The following is a 24,211-nucleotide window of genomic DNA, read 5'->3' as shown; positions in this document are numbered from 1 at the left end:
CAGGAATTTCTTGTGCTCTTCTGAAAGCGTTTTTTTTAAGGTCTGTGCATTCACAGGTGTGGACAGATCTATGCACAGACTACCACAGTTCTTCATCCTCTCCTTCTGGTTACAGAAGTTTGCCCTCTGATTCTTTTAATGTCAATGCGGTTGGGTTGTGCAGCTCCCAGATGCTTCGTGCAGCCCCTCCTCCCTACCATTGAGACCTTTATACTGAAAAGCTCAACCAGCAGAAACAAGATTATAATCAAGAATTGTCCTAGACTTCTGCTCCAAACAACTTGATCACAGCCTGACTATGAGAGGTTGCCAAAGGTCCACAGGCTGCTGATAATTCATCCAAAAAAACCTGGAACGCTCATTTGAGAGCCATGAACTATCACAGTCTGGCTCACACAGTTGATATGTAACGTGGCATCCCTTAAACAAAACGAACCATAAGGGCAAACATAATTTAGAGATTGATGGGGTGAACAAAAATATACCACAGCTGTCTAGAAGTAACTTAAATCTTCATATGAAGAGTAAATCACTGCCCGAGATTTTCAACCATTCATTTAAACATCAAGAATATCAACATCTTTAAACACTCCTTAGAGATGATGTTTAGGAAAATTGGGAAGAGAGCCAAAGACACAAATAACTACACTGAAATAACTTAGAAGATTGACAAGAAACATAGTATTCATATTTTAAGCAATTAGCTCACATTTATCCCGAGTGTCTCAAAAGGTTATACTTCTGTATCACGTGGCATGTGCTATTTCAGTCAGGCACACCACAGTTAACTCAAAGGAGTGTGAATTCTTCAGTCAAAGAAAGAGTTTGGTGATGTATGACAGCCCTTAAAAGTCTGCTTCAGAGTGGAAAGTTACTGCCGAATAGTTGGTGTATTTTAAATTCAAGCTTTCATTTAATCTGCCACAAGTCCCAACACAGACAGGGCCTAAATATAACGATCATATGTCACATTCAGCCAGTATTTATATTTGGTCAAAGATAAAAACCCAAAACAGTGACAAAATGCCAGCCTTTCTACCACCAGAACAGAGCACACCCTGGATTGCTGACAGAGACCAGGAGCTTTCTGTCAGCTCCAGCTCCATGTTACTACATTAATTTTATTACCCGTTTCTCTCCAGTGAGCGCAAACCAAGTTCGGCACTCTATCAATTAAAAAGCAGTGAATTTAATAAGATGCCAAGAATCAAGCAAAAAAACCCAAAAAAGGTTGAAAGGGTGAACACTTACTGGAATATCCTACCTGAGGAAAGGTTTGGTTTGCCTTCAAAGTAAACTGAAAAAAAATGGAAACCGTTGTGCATCAGGGCCTTCAAGGAATACTCCTGCTGCTGCAGCAAAGGCAAAATACACACACCTAAATAAAGGAGAAAGGAAATAATGCAGCAGACAGCAAATGGGATCCCCTTTATTACACTCTCTGTTCATTTGCTGTACATCTGGAAACTCCAGTGAAGAAATGCATTAGATCACAGCAGTATAAATGTGACATTAACTGAAGAGACACCATAAAAACGTGCTTTCCACTACTGTGTTGCAGAATTGTCAATGATGCTCAAAACACCTTTAAATCTCTGGAAAAAAAAAAAGGCGATTTGTGTGATTTACACAAACCTTGAGATGTGTGATTTATGTTATCATTCTTTGTTATTCGTCAAACAACACATTATGTCTCCAGTTGTTCCTTCACGCTTATGGTCAGGAAATCGTAAGAGGGCACAAATACTGTTAGCACTGGGCTGGAACCCTCTTCCTTGGTTTCCATTCTCTAGGTCCACACCTTCCCACATCACATACTGCCTCCTTGTCTCTTTCTATGCTTCAGTCATATTGAATCTATTAATTAACATTTCCCATCTTCTGGTCCATAAAGATCACAGTCCTAGCAACTGCAATATCTACATCTAAAAGTGGCAAACATTTTATGTTATAGCAATACAAGACTACATAGAGTAGTCAGCAGAATTATCCACAATGCAATCTTCTACAAGGAAAACTCGACAGGCATAGGCTTTTCTTTAACTTTTTTTTTTTACTATTCCTGAAAAAAAGAATTGCTTTAAATTCCCCCCCTACATTTTTAACAAACTATTTCAAAGTCCAGTGGAATGATCAAAGGTGCGGCGTGCTTCTCAGTATGAATGTCAAGCAAAACAGACATGCAGAAATTTATCTTTGAAACAGAAATCTCTTCAAAAATATTGAAGCAATTAATGCATACCCCAAATTACAGTAAACTTCAAGTTATCCCATTACTGCACTTCAGTCTTGTGAAGAAACTCTACTTCTGAAATATCCATTTCATGTTTTAGATATCCATGACCTTCTAAAACAAAAATTATCATGTCATAAATGCAGGTGCAGGAGTACAAAGCATGTGTATACATTCAGGCTGCCACTTGCATTTACTACCTTGGCTGCATGTCATTAATGCCAGATTTTGTTTGGCTGCACTAAACCAACCATGAGGCATCCACACCTGTTCCAACATCATCATAGCATCTCTAGGCAAAAAATGCAGCAAAATCATGTATATGTGAAGCCATTTGACAGCCTATCCATCAGGACACCACAAGTTCTTCTGTTTTAACATATCTAAAGATGACAAGTGACTAGTGTGTGCAGGCACATGGATGCTTTCTTTCTTCTTTTCCCTCCTGCTCCCATCTCTGTCACAGGAATTTTTTTGCCCCCAACGGCTACAGAATGACCCATACAGAAAAACAGCTATCTGGATTTCAGATTGCGTACTAACATGCATGAAAAACAAAGGAAAAAAAAATCCCAGTACTTACATTGGTAAATATTGAGAGCTAATGAAAACAAAACAAAACAACAAAACGAACAACCAAAAAACAAATGACAACAAACTCAAACCAAACCAAACAAGCCCCCCCCCCCCCCCTAAAACAAAACAAAACAAAACAGACACATAAGCCTTCTACAGACATCTCCCTCCATCTGAATCAACAGAAGATAACAGTACTTTCTTCTCTGATGTTCCTCAGCAGCAGGGCTTGTCATCAAACTTATTTCTGGCATCGGAAATAGTCTGAAGTATCTCAAAAGGGAGAGAAATAACTCTCTGCGGGTGTTTGAAAGAAAATTAGTTCTCAGGAATTCCCAAGAGATGTAGTATCTGCTCAGTTTGGGAGGATAAACATGAAGACCGCTGAAGTACTAGAATAATATCTTACTTAAAGGAACAGTGTGAAATATACCAGTGTTTCTGCATCTCTGTTATCAAAGCTTTACACTATTTTGCTCCGTTGGTGTTGCTACACAGCTGCCTTACCCTCCAAGCCCAGCCAGCTTTAACACACCAGCCTGTGCTCCAGGCTCCAGTGCAGCTGAGAGGATCCTCATTCTTTCTCCAGCTATTCAGCTTGGAAAATCATACATTTATACAAGATGGGAGCCAGAAAATTACTGGATGGTGGTCAGTTAAATAAAACACTTGGCACCAATAGGACACATGGGTTACCATAGGTCTTTACACTTCATGAATTCTCTGCTATATTATTACTAACACAATTACTCTGGGACAGTTGTTGAGCAGTGCAGCACAGAAAGAGTTGGCTAGAAAGCTGCCAGCTGCACACACACACAAAAAAGAAGTCCTTGTCTGCTGCTATAAGGTTTTTAGTTTTAATACCTGAATTGCAGTTAGTGACAGGCAAAGGACACAAATCCCAGAACGTGTCTGTGTTCATGCTGCCTCACACTGTATGTGGCAGCAGAACCTCACTCCAGCATGAAGAGAGGAGCCATGCCAGTCCTCATCCCTCCCTCCCTGCCTCTGCGGATAAAGCAGAAAGTGGCTTTTTGGTTTTTTTTTAAACATAGTCCTTGTGGCAAATTCCAGCAGGAGCCCGCTATTCCATCAGCCAACATACCATTGCACGATGACTTCCTCACTCCTTCCATTTTCAGTTCACTTTTTTTCCCCCACAACTTGTTGATTTCTGTCCTTAACACCGCATCTTGTCCGTGAGGCATCTCACAAAATTTTGTAACTGCAAGGAGAGATGCAATTGTAGCAGAATCAGCCAGCCCTAGAACTTAACATCTCTGTTAACAAGTTATGCTGCACACCAGCTACCCTTTTGTGTACTCTTCACCCACTCACCATTTGTAACCTCCCTCTTCATCACCTGAGTTCCCTGGCTCATGTTCAAAGAAGGCAAATTGGTTATATCCATCATAGCTGGGATTTGAACCTTTGGAGGGGCCCATTTATTATCTGATAAAACACTCTGGCAAAAAATAAGTGCATTTGTCTGGGGAGGCAGGTGGGGAGCAGGTGAGGAGGAGATGGGTACCAGCACAAGGGGGAGGGAGGATTTGCCCTGTATTTATTCCCAGACATCCTGGAAAACGCTGCATGGGTTAAATCACCTTACTTATGACCAGAGCCACGGCTATAAGAGCAGGTAGCGCTGGAGCAAGGCTGTGGGCAGCACCAACCCTGCCTGTCCCAGCAGTGAGCAGCGGTCCCGTGGCAGAGGACTTGCAGGGCAGCCAGCACAGGAGAACAAGGTGATGGGCTGGCCCCGCTGGGCTCCTTTCTTCAACAACTTCAGGCGGGTGTTTCAAGTCATGAGAAGCAGCAGCAGCAAGAGCCGGTTACGCGTGCAGATGTTTCTAACCAAAGCAATAGCACAGCTGAGCGTGTTCAAATGTAGAAGCTGTCCCAAAGGTGGAGCAAAGGCTTCCAGCAGCAGCTCAAAGCCCTTTGCTTGCTCTGCGGCACCATCTAGTGCTACCAGAGTAACAACGCTCCTGGGAAAACAAATCCAATTGGGTTACGCAGTTTACTCAACACAAAACAATGGCACATAAATATACATCTAAAACAGGCACGACAACTAAGGATAATCCATTTTCACTTTGCACATACTTCTGTCACTCCAATATCTAAACGTTTCTGTCAAGCAAGCTAAACTGGTCACACACCAGTTAACATCCTCACAGCGTGCACCTCAGAGCCCGGCTCATTACCACTATTCCCAACAGACTCAGCAGATGAGCCAACAACAAACGTACATCCTTTAAACGTACGTGCAGCCTTGCAGCTCCCTCTGGCTCCCGTTCCACCGCGTACAGACAGCGGCTCGGAAACAAGGACCCCGCAGTCTTTTGGAAGGTGGTCAGATGTGGCTCTGAGGTGCATCATCTCCAACAGGCACTGAGGTGGGGGAATACATGAGCCCAGCTCCTGGGCATGCTGGTCTCTGCACACCACTGGCTTAGAGATCAATATCCCTGCTCATACTCAAACAACCACAGATCCCAAGTGGTTCCATCCTGCTTTGCAAAGTTACAGCTACTTGCTCCTATCTTAATACCATTACTAGTTGTTGGGGTGGGAAGGGCTTCTTTTCTCTATTTCCTACGTCTAAAAAGTTTACTACTTACTATAAACCTGGATAATAACAACAAGTTTTATTTTTCCTAAGAGTTGCTTAGTTCTTATCATTTTTACAGCTGCTCACTTGCAGCATCTGAGAAATTATTCCTGTCACACCGAAGAACTTTAGTACAGCTTATTCAGCCTTCAAATTCAAATACTTCAGCAAGTTTGACTTTAAAATAGTGGAAAATGTGATTTTTCTGCAATGATGAAGTTTCCAAAGAATCATAGAGTTCGCATCCTTAAAATGTGTAAAGATCTGTGGCTTTTGAAATGTTGAAATCTAGCTGTTTTTCGAACTCCCCATTATATCCAACTGAATAATGACAAGCTTGCATCCTCATAGACAAAAAACACTTTGAAAATCTGACCCAAGTGATAAATATGGTTAATTAACTCTAATGAACACAGCGTTCTTAAAATTCACATTTATACTTCAAATGCCCCTATTCTCTTCACTATTTCTGTATGAATTCAGCACATACAGAAACCTACTTCTTTTATGTATTTTTAACAGAATCGGTTTTCATTCAAATAAAAATAACATCCTTGCTTTAAAAGAAAATGTCCCCATCCCTCCGCAAATCTGCAATAGAATCACAAATTAAAGTTTGGGAGAAAAAAAAAATGTTAATCTGTAGAGCTGCTTAAATATACATCACTGACACCAAGTAAAATAGCAGGTAAAGAATTAATCAATCCAAAACCAAACTAACCTTCCTCTTCACCCCACCCTCAGGTTTTCATCTTAAATGAACAAAAAGCAATGACCTAAACAGCGATTAAGTCACTCTTATGTGTTCCTGCTGGACAGCAAACACCGTTTCTAAAATTATTCATGCTAGAAATGGATGTTGAAGTTCTAACGGGTAGGCGATTCTCCACAGCTGTTTTGGTGTGGGCACCTTTTTTACCTCCCAGTGGAGCCCAGAAACACACACCATGCACTTGTCAGTCAGCATTGCCACTCAAAGCGGTTTGGTGCAAGAATCTTTTTCACATATCTGCTGCTCCCATTAACGTTCTCGGTCCTTCCTGGATTTCAGGTGTATCTTGGGAGTGTATTTGTGTATTCTTCCAGCCCAACTAAAGGCAACAAGCGCTTTATCTCTGTGGCAAATTTAAGAATCTGTATGTCCTTCCTCATCATTAGAAACAGTCTTTTTTTAAGCCATAACTTTGCTGTGCATAAACAGCCAAGATTAAAGAAGACTAAGGACCAAAGAATCAATTACTTCTATTTTGTGCTGTTAATGAAGAATTCAGATCTGACAATCACCCAATATAACAACTACACTTTCTGAATCCAAGCCTTTGGGTAGTGAAGTGATAAAACTGAATCACCAAGATGTTACGATAAGAGGATGGGCAAAACACAGACATCTCTTTTATTCTGAGTGGACAGAAGTGCCTAAGATGCGTCAGCATCTTACATAATGAAAGTCAGCAGAAAGGTATCCAAAAGTCAGCTAGAAAAACAAAACCCACAGGATAAATTAAACTGGCTGTAAGCAAATATCTAGCGAATAGGCCACAAAGATTGGACACCACCGACTTTCAACACTCAAACCTGAGCCAGTAGGTTCCAAAGACTTAGTCCTCGGTCACGTAACATGCCTGCAATGCTTGGTGACAAGATCTGCAGACAAACAGTCACACACAAAATCTGCTTGAGATTAAAGAACAATTATTTTGAAATTGTGGTGCTTGGCAGGACCTAATCAACAACAGGGAAAGCTGGCACAGGTGGGTTAGTTTCAAGATTTATTTTTCATTTTGGTGAAACACACAGCCTCTTCTCAGGAAGCAGCATCTGTAGAGCTGTTACAAACACATTTTGTATTCTAACACACCACAGATTTGGAAAAGAACAAATAAAGCACAGGTTTCACACTGCACTTGGGCATACTGAGTCTTAAGTTACAGATAATTTAGAAATCTTCTGATTTTACATACACATTGCATTGGCCCTTGCTCAGCCTTCATGCAAAATTTAATTTTATTTTTCTTACAGTCAACACTGGTTTTGGAAACTGTCTTGCTGTAAATGGTATCTTTTCCACTTTAAATCACTTAAATGATATTTACATAAGTGTGCAAATTGCTTTGAAAGATATAAACAAACACTAACACATAATATACAGACAACTTCTATAGCTAAACATTTACTAAAATGCAGTTAACATTCCTATCACACTTTCATTGCCTAAAATAGGAGAATAAGTTATATAAAACAGACCATCTTATTTTCAGACACTTCCATTTCTGCAGATTTGGTCTTTGCAGCAACATTGCAATCGAAGATTAAGATGCTACTTTTAAGATTCAGAGAAGCCCCTTTCAATTCAACGGCAGCTTAACACGTTTAGCACAAGTTATGTTTGTGCCAGACTTTCCACACTTGGCACAGGGAAGAAAGAGAAAAAAGCTTGGGGGAGATGGAAGAGAGTCTTGCACATCTATTTTATTGTTTTGGCAATAAGAAGAGCATGATTTAAGAATCTATTGCATAAATTATAACTTTTCTTTTAAAGGCCTGTTGGTGTTACAAGCACAGTTTAAATAGAGTTTGTAAGTTTTTTCACAGAAGCACACAAGGCTCCCAGTTTTTGTGCATGTCATCTCTGGCATATACAACTGTTCACATACCAAAAAAGTCGACTAATGGGACCATTCAAAAGAACTGATTTCAGAATTAGAAGCAGCAGGAAAAGCTTGAAGAAAACTACTTAGTGTTTCCAGTGCTCCTACATGTGCAGTTTTTTTTCTACTTGTGATAAAAACTCCCCATAAAAAGCGCATGGTTGCCTTCATGAATAAATCCAGAAGGCAGAAGATGAGTAAACTGGAACAAGTTGCTTCAATGGTCAAAAAAGAAGAGTTACAGGAAATTCTTCAAAACCATCTTTCATTAATACTTGTAATCAGAGAAAAGCAACTCAACTGCCAAAATTTCATTTAGACTATTTTATAGAAGAACAAAAACTTCTATAGACATCATTAATAACAAAGGGAAATTACCTATCAGACAGCAAAGAACTACCGGTGTCATCTCAAATAACTTTAAAACCCAAGATGATTATTATGTAATACAAAGAGACAAAACTGCTTTTAGAACACTCATTAAATTGAATAATGTGACTTTTACAGCAGCACTGCCTGCAAATCATGCTGTAACTTGTGCACCCATCACAATGCTATTGAGTACTATCCACCCCAAGGAAAGTGAATACTAACCCTCTAAAAGTTTACCTTCATTAACAGTTATGTCTCTCACACTGACATCAGACATCCCATATGTCAGACGTGCTTGATATTTTTTCAACACATCCAATTCCTTAACATGGCAGGAACTGTACGAACACTTACACTGTGCTTCTGCTCTACTGTTTATTGAACTTTGGGCCATCACATATCACACACAAATCCCTGCTGAATTCCAAGTGATTTCATCCTGGTGCAGATCTTGATTAGGTTCTTCAGAATTAACAGATCACAGGTAGAAGTTCCAGTATTGTCAACTTTCTTGCATAAAATGGTCAAATAAGCTTAAGACACTACAGAAGCTTGCAAAACACATGATGACTTGAAAACAAATACAAATAAAGAAGATACATTAAAATTTGGTTGCTTTGGATTCTGAGCTGGTTTGAAAAATGCTGCTTCTAAGAGATAGCTGTTCTATGCTTTGAAAATACAAAAGAATGAAATGTCTTCATGGACTAGTGTATTGATCAGTAAATAAACACCTAGGACACTCATTTACTCAAATATATTACTGAAAAATCCCACCAAAGTTTTTGTTAAACATTGTCTTCAGAGCTTTATATTCAATGCACATTATCTGCTACCTTCTGTTTCTGTTTTGGTTCTGGCATGCTTCAGAAACATGGCTAAGAAAGTTTGTCCACTCCTTCTATTACCAAGGTGTACATTACAAACGCTAGACACGCATTTATTTCCAAAGACTTTGGGTAAATAAAGTTCTTAAAATGGAAGATGTGTGTGTAATTTTAAGCTTGCAAGATAGCTTCAAACAAGTTGACTTAGTATTTGCCACACCCACATGGATACTGCTTGCTAAGAAAAAGGTATTAATATTCCACAGTGGAATAAAAACATGTTCAAAATAAAACGAATGCTCCCCCTAGTGCTTATACTAGTGAAAAATCCTGCCTGGCACTACCTGCCTTTAATGGTGTTAAATAGGAGATAAATATATGATCATTCATCTGGCTATTTAACTCAGAGAACAATCACAAAACATATTGCTAGGACCAAAAAGTGTCAGCTGCTGAAAGCCAGCATTTAAATATTTTGTACCACTCTCCCTACTTCAGTGCTTCTGGGGTTTGGGTTTCTTTTAAACTGTGCTTTTGGTAAGAATTTCCCTCAAATTTTTCCCCATCAACTGAGGCAGAGCCTTGAGGAAGGTCCTACCAGGTAAGAAATGAAGACCAAAGATGTTTAAAGATGACAGGGCTTTTTCTCCTGTATCACACCCAGAAGCTGCCAAGTCAATATCAGCATTTCTGTATCACAATTGCAATGAAGCTCTAGTCAATCTGGTACCTTTGGATATGCTCAACATCACAAATAAGTCAGATATTTAAGACAACCTATGTCTGTAGCTAGCATAGTCCACCAGAATATTCATCCTCTTCCTCATCAGCATGAGAGCCCACTGCGGCTGGTCCTCTTGCTTTGTCTTGTGCAGCATTTGGTGATTTCTTCTTGATTCCACCTCCTGGGACCACCAAGGTAAGACCAAGCTTGGCATACTGACAACAACAAGACAAGTTTAATTTCTGTACTATCACAGAAGTAAAATCTTGTCGAATTACACTGCCCACAATTGACTGACACTCACAACAAACAAACAGGTAACATTCTGTAGAGAAAACAGATTGCTGCTGCCTTCAGTGTCTATTTTTCCAGCTTAAACTAAGCCTAACATTGATTCGCTTCTTCTACCTCAAACACTCTGAGAATGGGATAATGAGATCTGTATTGATACTGCTTATTATATGTAGAATAATCTGGCCACATTCTACAGCTTCTGTGGTTCAAGTTTTACATAAAAAATATTCTTTCAGTATGTAGCTCTGCATACTTTATCTAATATAGTTCATGTAAAAAGTCTTACAAGTTTCAGTAAGACTAGTACCTTAATTTTTACTACTCAACATAGTAACAAAGTAAAATTAGTCACAAATTGGCACTGGTGGACGTCTTCTTTACTTACTACAATTTACAAGTACAATTAAAAAAAAACAAAACAAAACAAAACAGCAGGGGAGTGGATGCACAACTACTTTCTTAAAATAATAATTTTTTAAAAAATCATGAATTAGCACCTTGCTAAGGTATAAGCACTGAAAAAACAATGAACAATACCATCCTATAGGCATCATATTCTGTAATGTTTAGAGACACATATCAGCTATATGGGATTTCTGAGATAAAGCAGCAAACTGTTCTGGCCCCTAAGGATCCAAGCAGAAGAGAACTGAATTTTGGTCAACTCGTCCAACAAACTCAGCAGATCTGTAACAAACTGCTCTTTCACCTAAGCCTTCCCACCATCTGAAAGGAACAATGATGTGGGAATTCACATGGGCAGGCAGCAAAGAATAAGTTCACAGACACAGCGCAGGATGACAGAGCAAGTCACAATAAATACATGGACACTGCTCTTCTTATCTTCCTCAACTAGAAAAAAATCTCTCTCAACCTGAACAAGCAAAAGGATTATAAAAAAAAAAAAATCCATAGGAATTATCTACTTACATCATTGTCCATGTATTTGAAGAGTGGCAAATTACAGACTTCAGAAACTTGATCCTGATCTTGCTGGTCGTACCCTTCTAAAAGTTGCTCCAGTGCTGCACAGTCTTCACTTCCATTAAATCCTGGTATACTGAAGGAAATTAAGAATTCATTTAGGGTATTTCAGCAATCTACTTGACACTCACTATTCTATCTTTAAATGCTGCTGATTAACGTCAGAAGAGCAAGCAGCTTTCAAGAATCTGATGGGCTGCCTATTCCACAAACTGCAAATAACTACTTTGATTTCTCCAGGTACATGGATCATATCCATAAAATGAAACTTTCGGCAACACTAGTTTGCATGTTGAGAATAAGATCACAGTCAACACAAAAAAAGAGAATATTAGCATTTTTCAATTTTTCCTAACCAGCCAATACACTTCTCCACTTTACTCCAGAAAAAAAATCCATAATGAGCTTCTAAATATAAAATACAAATTGAAGACTTGGAAAATACGAGCAAGACGTTTAAAGACTGATCTTGAAAAATTCTTTCTAAAAATGAAGTACAACTTAACTTACCTGTTTAAGTCATTTCACTAATAACACAGTTTAAGTAAAAAATGTTGTTTCAGTATTTTGCTACTGAAGTCCTACTAAGAGCTGAAATGGAGAGTTGCTGGGAAAACCTCTGGAACAGAGGTTAACACTAATTAACAGAGTTAAACACTAATCCAGATTTTGACAGGGGAATTTTCTCCTGCATGTGTAAAGAATTTCTTCTTTATTTCGATGTATTCAACTGGACTACTTTCTGTTTCCTAAGTTATCTTACAGTTGAATCAACTATTAAAAAAGTCACAAAAAGTAGAAATCTTCCTCTTCTTCTTCCAATGTATGATGAGGACAAGATATCCTAGACCAATACAACCCAAAATGTAGTAATTAATACGCTGCAAACTTCTCTTCAATGAGAACATTTAGATTAATATTTCCCTCAATCTAATCACCATACTAGATAGTTTATACTGGGATGCTGCTATTGTGAATTTTGGAACTGTATTCCTTATTTCCATCCTCATACTGTAATAAAATATGGCAATGACAAGTTAGAATCTCAACTTTTTAAGGGTCTCCACACATGACATGGAAAAAAGATTCTGAAAAAAAATAAAATCCAATTAGCAACATCCAGAAATACCCACTTTTAATCCTAAATGTTCATTTACAACAGCTAATCTATTTCTGGTTTGTTTGAAAAAAAAAAAAGACATCCCAAAGAATATCAGTAAGGCAAGAATTCCAGGCATAACAGTATTCTGCTCAGCTTTTAACATGGAAAAAACATTGGAAGAACTTTCCATTTCTGTCTCATTTCACCTGTCACAAATAACTACTTCTTTATGACTTTTTATTTTGGATTATTTAAGAAGTCAAGAAGTCAACTGAAGTACAGGCTTAAAATTTCTTGACAGACAGTGTTTCCATTGTTCTTTCATAAGAACAGATCTACATTAATGAAACATTCCATTTAGAATTACAGGACGTAAAGCAGACTTACCTATAGCTTTCCCTCACGCATCTTTCTGCGGCAACATAATCATTTCTGTGAAGATGAACTAAGACTTGAGCAATAGTTTTCTAAACGAAAACAAACAAAAACAAACCAAACCAGTGATTCTTTGGAAATTAATAGTAAAATATGAGAAAAATACCAGACTGCTAGTATTTAGCTTAAAAAGGTCATTAAGAGTCTTAATGATTCTAAGATACCGACACAAGAAAATCAGGACAACATAGTGAAAAAGTAGTAAGCCGTATCCTCAGCTGGTATGAAATACATTATTTCCTATGACACTGTAATGAACTGCTGCACCAAGTAACAGATTGTGTGGTTTGTTATTTTTGATAACATCTTCATTTTTGAAGTATTTGCTGGTTTTGACAACTCCTGCAGATAACAACATCTTTGCTTCAACATTATAGTAGTGAAAAAGCACAGTTAGAATTTGGGGAAACATGCACTACCACAAATTCTCATCATTTAGCAAGAAATGTATCCCTGAACCAAGAGGAACATATTGTCAGTCAGATGTCAGCTGTCATTAGTGCATTTTGAATTTTTCTGGGTAACTATCAGAAATTGTCTTTTAGAATTTACCTTATAGCATGTTGGGTAATTTTCAATTTCCTTATAAATACTTTTTTCCTTTTGAAGAGATAATGCAGCTTCATCTAATCTAAAAAAAAAACAAAAAATAGGAGTATCAGTGCCAGGTATAAAGCATAATGAACCGGAGACTAATTACACAGTGTTTAACTAATATACTGGCAAGTCTACTGGAATAAAAAGCAACACAACTAAAAATCAGCAGTAGATCTTACCAACAGAGTAGAAAAAGAAATATACAGTCAGCAATTTCTTTTGCATATACACAGGGGAAGAACATCTCTGGTATTCATTCAGAGAAACCTCATTTTTCACAACATTGTACAAGATGAACGCCTTGTTATATAGCCTAGCAGATTTCTGTGTGTCATGAGGTTACTATAAGCTTATCAATGTTCATAGTAACTGCTTTTGAGTTTGAATACTCTTTCAATCATCATATTAAACATGTAGAAATCAGCAATAGCACATGAGCTATAAAGCAGCAGAGGAATCAAGCTGCTTTCACAGAAAGACTTCCAAGTTACTTTGTCAATTCCCCTTTCTGACTACAATACTGCAGAGAAATAAAGGGTCTTAAAAGTAAGGTTAGAAACCCAGACAATTTTTTAAGTGAACTACATGTTTGAGTGAAGCAAATCTATGCTGAAGTGGAAGTCAAGTTTGGTGCTAGCAATTAACAATTAAAATAAACTCCCATTGAAACTCCAAGATAAATTCTTCTTAGAGAAGTCCAGAATCAGAATGCTGCAAACATTTCTTTCCTCAAGTTAGTTACCCAATTCCCCTGTTTTATATTCCACAGCTAAAAAAGATTTGCAAGTACCTTCTACATGTTAGTGCTGGAACTAAAAAAAAAAAATAATAATTCCTGAAATAGTTTAAGAATTAATGAAAACTCATGTATGTGCTATCTAGCTGTTCAACAAACCCAAAGGCAACAAAGCCTTACAGCCCACAGTCTGCTATCCCAGAACACAAAACAGGTGGTTCCTGGATGAACATGGCATATCTCACAGAAACTGAATTTTACATTGGAGTGCACCTCAAAGAAGAATTAAGTAATGGTATATAAACCAAACAACAGCAAGAAAAAGAACAATGAAAATCACCATTAAAGATTCAGTTACATTTGAAAAAAAAAAGAGGCATAAAGCTATACCTGCGTCCTCTGACTAGAAGTCTTGAGGCCTTCCCTAGCATTTCCAATGCTTGCCGTAAGCGTTCTTCATTCTAGAGAAGAACAAAAAGAATTTGTGCATTCATTTTGTGCATTTCATTTGCATAGAATTAAGACCATTAGACCTCAATCTAAGTATGTCATCTGTAATTCAGAACAGCTGTTAGTTACTATATATGTCCCACAGCCAGCTCCCATATGGATCTACAGGGCAAAGTAATATCAAAGCAAAATTGTTGATCTGGAAACATGCAACAACTGAAAACAGAGAACACCACCAAAGGTAGTAGCAGCTAAAAGGCAAATCATCTTCACATTGCATGGGTAAAGCATCAAGCAAATTCTTCTGTGCTTTCAAGGATTTTAAACTATTTTAGGCTCCAGGACTCAATAGCAGCCACGTTCCTATCCTCTGAGCTGCCCACACAAAGGCAGAAAACCTGACAACACACGAAATTCAGATTCAGTTAAGTCCCAAACTGATAATAAGGCAAAGTAAACTGACCCCTAAATTTTTATAAATCTTCTTCTCTACAGCATAAAAAAGCCTTCAGCTTCATTAGTCAGCCACTGATGTGAAAGCAAGGAGAAATAATTTAGAATCTAATCTTACACTTTCTCTAAACTTTATAGCTGACTCTGAACACCAATTTATTCATCTTTATACACTTTCTGGGACTGGAAAGTTTTTATCCTAGTGGAAAAACAAACACACATAACGTACAAACCCCACAACTCAAAAAATCCCCACTTACTTCAAACACTGATGCTGCTTGCTGATAGAGCTGCACAGCCTTCTCTGGGCTCACATTTTCTATTAACCTGTAATAAACACAAATCCTTTCTCTTCAGATGAAATGAAAATATTTCTTTACCTAAAAGCATCGAAAAACCCAAGAAAGAAAATCAAAGACATACCCATGCCCAGCATGCATTCTAGCCACCAATACCACAGACTTACTTTCCAGCCCGTTCCAGAGCAATCGCTGCTGTATCTGGTGTCCCATTCTCCAGGTACATCATACTGGCTTTCTCGATCAGCTGAACCGCTTCAGGGAGCCTCTGCATCTCCTGCAAAGCAACAGTCAGAGGGATGTTGCTGTCAGGAACTGCGATTACGTACAATGAAACAAATCAAAGCAAACTCATACCTTATTAAGATTCTAATTTTTATTTACAAACTTGTGGAGCTAAAGTTGAGCACCAGCTCCATAAGATTCACTTGTAAGTATCCAACTTTATTGTACGGAATGAATTTGTGGTAGTTTGGTGCAGAAGCAGCACCACTCTTCCACTACCCTCTGACATGAGGCCCTCACCTTTCCTTCTACAAAAGGAAAACTATTCTTTGTTTCCCCTATTACAAATGCTGTTTCCCTAGCCTACTGAGGGCATTGGTGGTGAATAGGAGTCAACAGAAAAATATCACTTTAATATGTAATCCACTTACCTATATTGGTAAAATGTTACAGTGTACAATATTTTTCACTATAAAACAGAACTCTTTAATAAAAATTAGTAAACTAAAATACCTTTAGCATCATGCCAGCTTGTTCATAAGCTCTGTAGAAAAAAAAAAATAGTTAGATATGGTGTATTTCAGCAAGTTGTAAATATACAGCAAAAGTTAACAGGTGTCAGCTATCACCTCACCGTCAATATTTAATGCTTTGAAGATGTCTCCAATGTTTTGTTTAATGAGACACTGCATGTGTAACATTATCTTCCATAAACTAAGTACTTTGACCACACTCCCCGCTAAACATCTATTCTCATGATCTGACCCACAGGCAATATTTGGATTATTTGTCATTAACTGTTTACTTTGATGTACTCTTTAGTTGAATACTTCTTTATAAGCTCAACAGTGTAGAATTTCAAAATTACAAACAGTTCATCTAAGAAAAAAATATTTGATGTCAAAAGGTGCTGAAGAATGTCAAAATCATCATTTCTTCAGATGCCCATTGCAGGTTTTCAGACTTTCCTAGTGTGCACTTCCATTAAACTGACTTTGAATCAGTTAAATCACTTGAACCGTGCCATTTACTACAGCAAGATCAAAATGGTAGTTCACGCTTGTACCATATGTTAGAAAATTTGTTTCAGATTACTCAGTGCTTCTGTACTTACTTGGCAGCATGGAAGAGACTGGAAGTAACATTGTCAAAGTCAAGGACAAAATCCACGAAAATATAATGCAGAAAAATAATTAGCATACATAATCTTACACAAGTACTAGTTTCAAAGCAAGGAATCCTATAAAGGCAAGTTAAACCTAGTACATTTACAGGCAAGGTGTCAAAAATAAATGCTTCTAAGGACAGAATAAATGCAACATACCGAAGTATAACTGCATGTAAGTTGTAAAAAGCACATTTATTTATAATACGTTCCTCGTTACTAAATACTACTAGAAATACTGCAATAATGTCAGAGTCGTATTTAGTTTATAATACCCATTTGTAGGTATTTAAAAATGTAATAATTTCTGAAGCAGTACTGAGACATCTCAGGCACTGGACAGCATCTTATCACTCTGGATTTTATTGTAAACAACACAGATCTGCTACTCAAAAGAGGTCTTTAGTTTTCCCACGTAGAGCACACAGGATTGGTCTTTTAAAAGACAATTTTGTTAGATTGACAAAAAGCACAAACACACTAAACACATCTTCTACCAACCCCCATTACCACATTCTAAGTAGCAACTAGTGAGCTTCTTGGAAAAAAAGAATAACAATGAAAAGATACGCTTTATTGTTTTCATGTGCCTCAGCTTCCCGTAAACAGGCTTCCCTTGCCTGGTCAAACTGCTTGGCATTCTTAAAAGCAACAGCTGCAAGAAACCAAATCAAGTTCTTATTTACAGTTTGCCATTTTTCTTTTTCCAGAACTTCTGCTCAATAATTTAATCACCTAAAGATGCAAACAGACTCTTTAAATTAATGTTTACAGTTTACCAAGCTCTTTCAATAAATCCCATGACAGTTCCCCTTGCTTCATTAGTCACTTAGTTACCATTAAAAGCATTTGTCAACACCACTCCCATACCATCACTGTACCACACACTGTGCATAATGTGTTTAGCTGGATTTTCATTCTGTATTTTAATTACAGAACAGCAGGAATATTTATGTATATATTTTTAATTGTTAGAAGTTAAACAAGATCAGTATGGCAGGAATAGAAGGATACCATCAGCAAAGCATGCCTATAACAACTTCCTCAACACAACCGCTTCAGGGTACAAACATGTATTTTTATCTCCATTAGACTGACAGGATATTAAAGTGGGATTTAAAATAAATTTCAATTTATAAAATGCTCCAGTTGTTCTTCCAAGATTGCACTTTTTTATTGAGGTTTAAATGAATTAGTAGGAATGCCCAGGGTAAGAAGCCAGAAGACCACAATAAATTACTATTATCAAAAAGAAGAAAATTGTTGAAGAGCAAAAAGGAACCAACTAGAAAGAATTTTATACTCAGTGTGACACTTGCAGTGGAAAAAAAGGAGGAAAGAGATCTTACTAAGCCTAAAAAACCTGGCAGCATCTCTTTACCTTACTGTGACAGTCTTTGTCAGGACATACTTCATAAGATGATAAAAAAGTAAAGTTTTAGAACCAGCTCAGATATTTTTTGTTTTGTAGGTAAAATCATAGGATTTGAAGGTGGACAAGTGAAAGAAAAAAAAAGCTTTATTTTATCACACATAGTAATGTACAAAGTAGAAGTTGCAAGCTTGAAAAAAAATTGTTTTGACAACTGTTCTAGATCTTCAAGTAAAACTTGAAACTTGTTTTACAGTGCTAGTAAGAGCATTCTTTTTGTTGTTTCATCTTACTTTCCATTCACAACAGTTTTACTTACATAGAAATGCACTGAAAACACGTAAAATGTCATCAAGGATTCATCTGAATGAATACTTTGAAACCATAACGTATATGGCTGTATTTACAGCCATACATACCTGCCTTCCCATACTCAGTAGCTGCGCTGTCGTAATCTGGTTTCCACTTTAAGAATCCAGTTTTCAGGCTAAAATGAAAGAAGAAAGGCTTATTAACCACAGTAAAGATTTTACGTTTTAATTTTGAAGCACTTCAGATATAACTTAAGCCTACCTCTAAAAAGGAGCCATTACTTATATGCCAATCATATAGTAGTGGCATCACTACTGTAAAAATAAATGCCGGCATTGTTTGGAATCGCATAAAGCTCTGCAATGATCTCCCATAATTACATGTCTCACCCTAACATGCTTCTGCTGTCCTCAAAAAGTCTTCACAAGTCCAGCTCTTCAACAAGTAAGAAGTCAACAGAAGACACTTTCACCTACACCATCATGACATCTCAAGATTTCTAATACCACAATGCCTCAAAAATACTTTGTTAAGCATCAAAGTTCCCGATGTTCCTCTACAGTATAATTTTTTGCTGCTCAGAATTACCAAAGACTCTCCACTACATATACAAATGAAAGAATTTACTTGACAACACAAAGACAAAGCCTCTTGTCAGTTATGTCTACAGTAGATCATGACACTAAATGGCACGACACGCACACAAAGATCATATATGTATATATAAGGGAAAATATACATTGCAAAATGAGGCGAGTCATTAGTCAATATTGATTTTAATTTTATGACTTCCTCACTTCTAAAACAAATACAAAAGTTACCATAACTTTAGAGTCCACTTCCATATTTGTTGTAGGCAGACACTTCAGACGCAATACATGCTTCAGCTAGAAAAGCAGTTGTATATGGAGTATGTTGGTTTTGTTGTCTTGGATGGAAACCACAGTATGTAACTCTAAAGCAAGCCTCTACATTGTGTTATTTTCATCACAGGCAAAGTCTCAAATGCACCGAGCCGAAATACACAATGCTTTAATTGGCACCCAATTTGAGATTTAGGTGCCTTTTATTTCAAATGCTTTCCAGGATAAGATTTAAAAATGAACTCCATTGAAAGGCACTTTTGGTCAAGTAATTTGAATAAGATACTCTGGTACAGATTTTTTAATTCTGAGGAGGTCTCTCCTCTGTTACAGTTTGTACTTTTGATCCATGATTTCCAGATGGCCTGTCACTATTCTTACTAAAATTATAGCATCTTTGGATTAGTCAGCTCAATTTCATCGATCCTGTAGTCTGTGAAATTGAGACTTATAAGCAAAATGGTTACATTCAGTGTTAAAATACACATTAAAAGCCTATCATATGTAGATGTTAAGCTCTCTAAGCTAAATGACAGCATAGGTCTCTGAGGCCATCTGAAAAGAAACAGCACATTTCTCCTAGGCAGGATCAAACAAATGCACATGCCATCTCAGCTAGGTTAAGCTCTTTTATTCCCCACAACCCCCATAAGTCTTTTCTCCTGCTTGCCTTTCTCCTACTAACTTTGGCACAAGAGCAGAAGTGAATCCCTTCACTTTCCAGTTCTGGTCGGAGCGATAAAGGCTACACGGCCCTTAAGGAAACTGCTCCAGGCCTCTGAGCCGCACAACCTCCCCAACATGATCTGTCAGTTTTAGGGACAATTTAATCTCCCAGTTCGGGAAAAAGGGGTCCCCTTCAGCACCCACTCCCTGCAGGGAGGGACCCCTGCGGCAGAAAACGGGCCGAGCAGCCATGTCCACCTCCTCCCTCCGTGCCGGCGTCCCCCAGCCCCGCACCCCCTCCCCTTTCCCCGAGGTCACGTCGCCTGTCACATGCGGTCCCCCCTCAGCCCCCGGCGAGGCCACAGAGGCGGCCCCCTCCCCACCACTCCTTGCAAGGCATCATGGGAGCTGTAGTTCCCCCGAGGCCTCCACTCCCCGCACGGGCGCCGGCGGGAACTACAACTCCCAAGAACCCCCAAACACTCCGCGGCCCAGGGGTGAGGAGGAGGTGCCGCGCTAAGCCGGCGGACAGCAGCCCCGGGGCTCAGAGGCCGCGGCAAAGAGCAGACAATGCGGGCCGCGGAGCCCCGCTCGGGCAGGAGGCGATACGACGCCTCCCGGGGGCAGGAGAGCCGGCCGGGCCTGACAGCCCAGGCGCTGAGCTGGCAGCTGGCAGCCGCCCGCCCGCCACCTTCCGCCACCCTCCAGCCCTCTCTCCCCTCCAGCTCACTATTTCTCCGCTTTCGCGATGTGCTCCAGCGCCTCGTTAATCTTCTGCGCCGCCATCTGACCGGCGCGGCGGGCCTGCCGGTGGGCTCTGGCCGGCGCTCCTTCACCTCCACCGCCGGGCTCACGGGGCGCCGAGGGGAGGAGCTCGGTGCTCCGCCTCCTCACTGCGCCTGCGCGGGGGCTGCCCCGGCTGCGGCCGTTTGGCCTCAGGGTGAGGCTGCGGGGGGGGCTGTGGGCATGGCGGAGCCAGCGGGAGCCTGGCTTTGGGGGGGGAGCCCTTTCGCTCCGTTCCCGGCAGCCCCGCGGGTGGTATCACCTGGCAGGGGTTGCGCTGGCGTACGGGTGCCCACAGTGTCGGGCTGTGCCCCCTCCCTTGCTGGAACCCCCAGCCTGCCCTATCAAAGGCCAACAGGAACTTTTCAGAGAATATAAATTAGGACAAGTGTGTGTTTCACAGAATGTTGGGGATTGGAAGGGACTTCGAAAGATCACTTAGTCCAATTCCCCCCGCTGGAGCAGGAACAGCTAGATGAGGTTACACAGGAATGTGTCCAAGTGGGTTTGAATGTCTCCAGAGAAGGAGACTCCACAACCCCCCTGGGCAGCCTGTTCCATTGTCTGTCACTCTCACTGTGAAGAAGTTTCTTCTCATATTTAAGTGGAACCTCTTGTGTTTCAGTTTGTATACATTGCCCCTGGTCTTACCATTGGTTGTCACCAAGAAGAGCCTGGCTCCATCCTTGTGACACTCACCCTTTACATATTTATAAACATGAATGAGGTCACCCCTCAGTCTCCTCTTTTCCAAGCTAAAGAGCCCCAGCTCCCTCAGCCTTTCCTCATTCGGGAGATGCTGCACTCCCTTCATCGTCTTCGTGGCTCTTCGTGGTTTTGCAGGGTTTCCAAATGGAGGCCAGTTTCTGGTAGAAATGCAGCTCATGGGCTAAAGGCTGCAGAGCTCTACCCATCCTGCTCTGAAAGAAGCCTCCAGAGGCCTGTTTGCTGAGATGTGCTCCTGTGCCTTGGTGTTTCTGGACAGAAAAAAGAGGCTGCTCTGGTCAGGCTGGCACAGAAATCTAAAGCAGAAAGCACAAGCGGTGGTTGAGCACAGCAAAGCTGCCAGCACTGGCTATGCAATTCTGCAGGATACTCACCTTACACACTCAGTAACTGAACTGAAAATGCTAAAGTCTCTGTTTGCTGTCCATATGTTCAGTTTCCTTGCCTCCTTATTTTTGTTAATCTGACATATCCTTGAGTAACATACCATCAGTGATTGCACTCAGCAAGTTGTTTATTTTCCGAACTTGGACATTGTTATTGTCTTCCAGTAATCTGAATAAGAGAAGCATTTATCAACACAGGAGAGGAAAAAAAGTGAGAAGCTAGTTAAACCCGCAAAACTCTTAGCAGAGCATAGGAGTAACTGAAAGTCCATACTGTTTATAGGAATCTGAGCTTTGCGATTATTTCTATCTTAAATAGTGAAAAGAAGCAATATTTACATAGGTTTTTTTTCATTCTAGGTAGGTATCAGACTCACAGATCTGAATTGTTCTCCTTTCCTTTTCCTTTTCCCACATTACCTTGATGGTGTGGAAAACTAATTTTCTGACTTTAGTTCTTGCACTGCACTTGAGAGGCTATCATCTGTTGCAGATGGTGGAAAATCCCCACTAAATCTTATATACCATTATTCTGTGTCCTAGAACGAAATAGGAAAAAAGGTTGTGGAGAGGTTTTCTTTTTCTGCTTTCAAAAGCAGATGAGTGATCACGAGAGTACTGGAAGAAAATAGCTAATCTTGTATAATACATATGCAGAAAGATTTCTGGCAAGAGCTCGCTGTTAGCAGGTAAAAAGTAAAGGAAGCTATGGTCGGAGGAATTCCAGTGTCATCACCTTTTCCTCCTCTTTCTCTTTATGGCAGCTGAGGTAGATTTGGGCAGGTAACTATGAGCTTGCTGCAGTACCTTTCAAATAAACTTGTGTTAGCTGGGAAAATGAAATCGTAGAACTGCAGCATTAAAGGACAGAATAATCTCAGAGCATTCTTCTGAAGCTCCCAGTTGATGACTTATTGTTTGCATATTTGTTTGTGCTAGTGCTCCTGGCCTGCTGTGTTCCCTGGGTTATAAATAGCTGTTCACTTTCTAGTGAAACTACACGTGTGCACTGTCTGGTTACACTTTATACTGGAATGACCAGAGGAAAGATTTCCAAGGCTAGTATTAAATGAAATAGGATATTCCTGGGTAGCTTTTATTTTGTAGACGTGGAACCTCTCGAGATTTTACATCTGGGAAGGATCGTATCACAGCATCTGGTGCTTGGCTGTGAATTAGAATTTGGTTTTGAAAAATGATGAGGTACAATGCAAAAAAATTTACAATTGTAGCACTTGGAGTGACAAACTTCTTAAAGTATAACGTTACAGGATTTGTTTACTAGGCAGATGTGAACTCTGCAAATAGCTGTGCCAGAAGAAGCCACTGATCATTAGCCAGTCCTCAGCTGCCCATCACTACACCTTGCAGAGGGCTTTTGTCGCCTGTCTAAGCACTTCTTCATGTACACCTCTGCAGCCAATGGCATCAGGTTATCAAAAATGAGGTGCATAAGCTGATACAGTTAATTTTGTCTGAAATGGGTTAAAAAGCACCCGTGTGAGACTTCGTGGGGCTAACCTCTGGCAGGAGGCTGGAGACAGGCAGCTGGGGACAGCACCTTCCGTCACTATGGCTGGGTCCACCAACAGCCCTGACATAAGGACAGCCTGGGCTTCCTTCAGAGACCTGTTAGTTTTAAGAGAATATCAGTATGATCATAGTTACATTTGTTTCCAAATTAACTCTAATTTTTCTTTGCTGTGAATATGTCATGTTCTTGTTCAGAAAGTCAGGACTGACTGCAGTGAGTTGTATTTTAAATACCTGCTTGATCCTATCTGCTACTCCACTGCATCTGGAAGGCGAATTTAAGTTTTCTTAGGTCTGGATTTCCCAGCTCTGTCTGATACCTTCCTCTGGAAGTACGATGTGGAAAGTTCTACCTTTTAATTTATTAGTGTCTGAGTTGGGGTTGCAACTAAGAAACAACAGCTACACTACCACGCTGAGGAAATTACCTCTGAGGAAGGGAAAGGGAAAGGGATCTGCATATTCCTGCTCCCAAACAGACAGCTACTAACACTAATCATGTAATTAACAATGGGCTCAGACACATTTTGGGCCTGTTATGTACACAAAAATGTGTTCTGCGATCAGTCCATCCCAGTGCCATCACCTCAGAGCTTCAGTACCTTTTCCTGTCTTCAGCATTAAATCCATGCAATTAATTTGGCTATGCAACGTCCCTAGTTCATTTCTTAATGGTTATGGCAGAAAGAAACAACTCTGAGGGCAGCAAAATTAATACAGTCTGGTTTTCTACAGATTTGTGTCTCCCTGCTCATTGTCTTTAATTAAATAACAGAAGACCATAGTGTGAGCATGCCTTTTATTAGATGTCAGATAATGAGGAAAGAGAC

At 39.6% G+C, this 24,211-nt stretch overlaps 1 protein-coding gene across 1 annotated transcript; it reads right to left on the bottom strand.

Moving 5' to 3' along the window:
• Positions 1-7,188: 7,188 nt before the first annotated feature.
• Positions 7,189-20,800, bottom strand: NAPG (NSF attachment protein gamma). Its single transcript, XM_080338689.1, has 12 exons — positions 20,684-20,800; positions 18,532-18,599; positions 17,311-17,395; positions 16,690-16,707; positions 16,089-16,119; positions 15,518-15,627; positions 15,312-15,378; positions 14,539-14,609; positions 13,368-13,446; positions 12,768-12,847; positions 11,225-11,354; positions 7,189-10,215 (listed from the first exon to the last, which is right to left on the bottom strand). The coding sequence occupies exons 1-12, from the start codon at positions 20,737-20,739 to the stop codon at positions 10,066-10,068; spliced, it is 945 nt and encodes a 314-aa protein (XP_080194815.1). The 5' UTR covers positions 20,740-20,800; the 3' UTR covers positions 7,189-10,065.
• Between the last annotated feature and the right edge of the window lie 3,411 nt (positions 20,801-24,211).

This window comes from Nesoenas mayeri (genome assembly GCF_963082525.1).
Source record: "Nesoenas mayeri genome assembly, chromosome: 2".
Lineage (NCBI taxonomy): Eukaryota > Metazoa > Chordata > Aves > Columbiformes > Columbidae > Nesoenas > Nesoenas mayeri.
The sequence above is the reverse complement of the archived record's forward strand: the minus strand, read 5'-3'. Positions and strand labels throughout refer to the sequence as shown.

Coding starts and splice junctions, on each gene's coding strand:
- NAPG (XM_080338689.1), bottom strand. CDS start 20,739: ATGGCGGCGCAGAAGATTAACGAGGCGCTGGAGCACATCGCGAAAGCG. Junction 15,379..15,517: donor GCTCTGGAACGGGCTGGAAA/GTAAGTCTGTGG, acceptor TGTTTATTACAG/GTTAATAGAAAATGTGAGCC. Junction 14,610..15,311: donor AAGCAGCATCAGTGTTTGAA/GTAAGTGGGGAT, acceptor GTTCTTCTCTAG/AATGAAGAACGCTTACGGCA.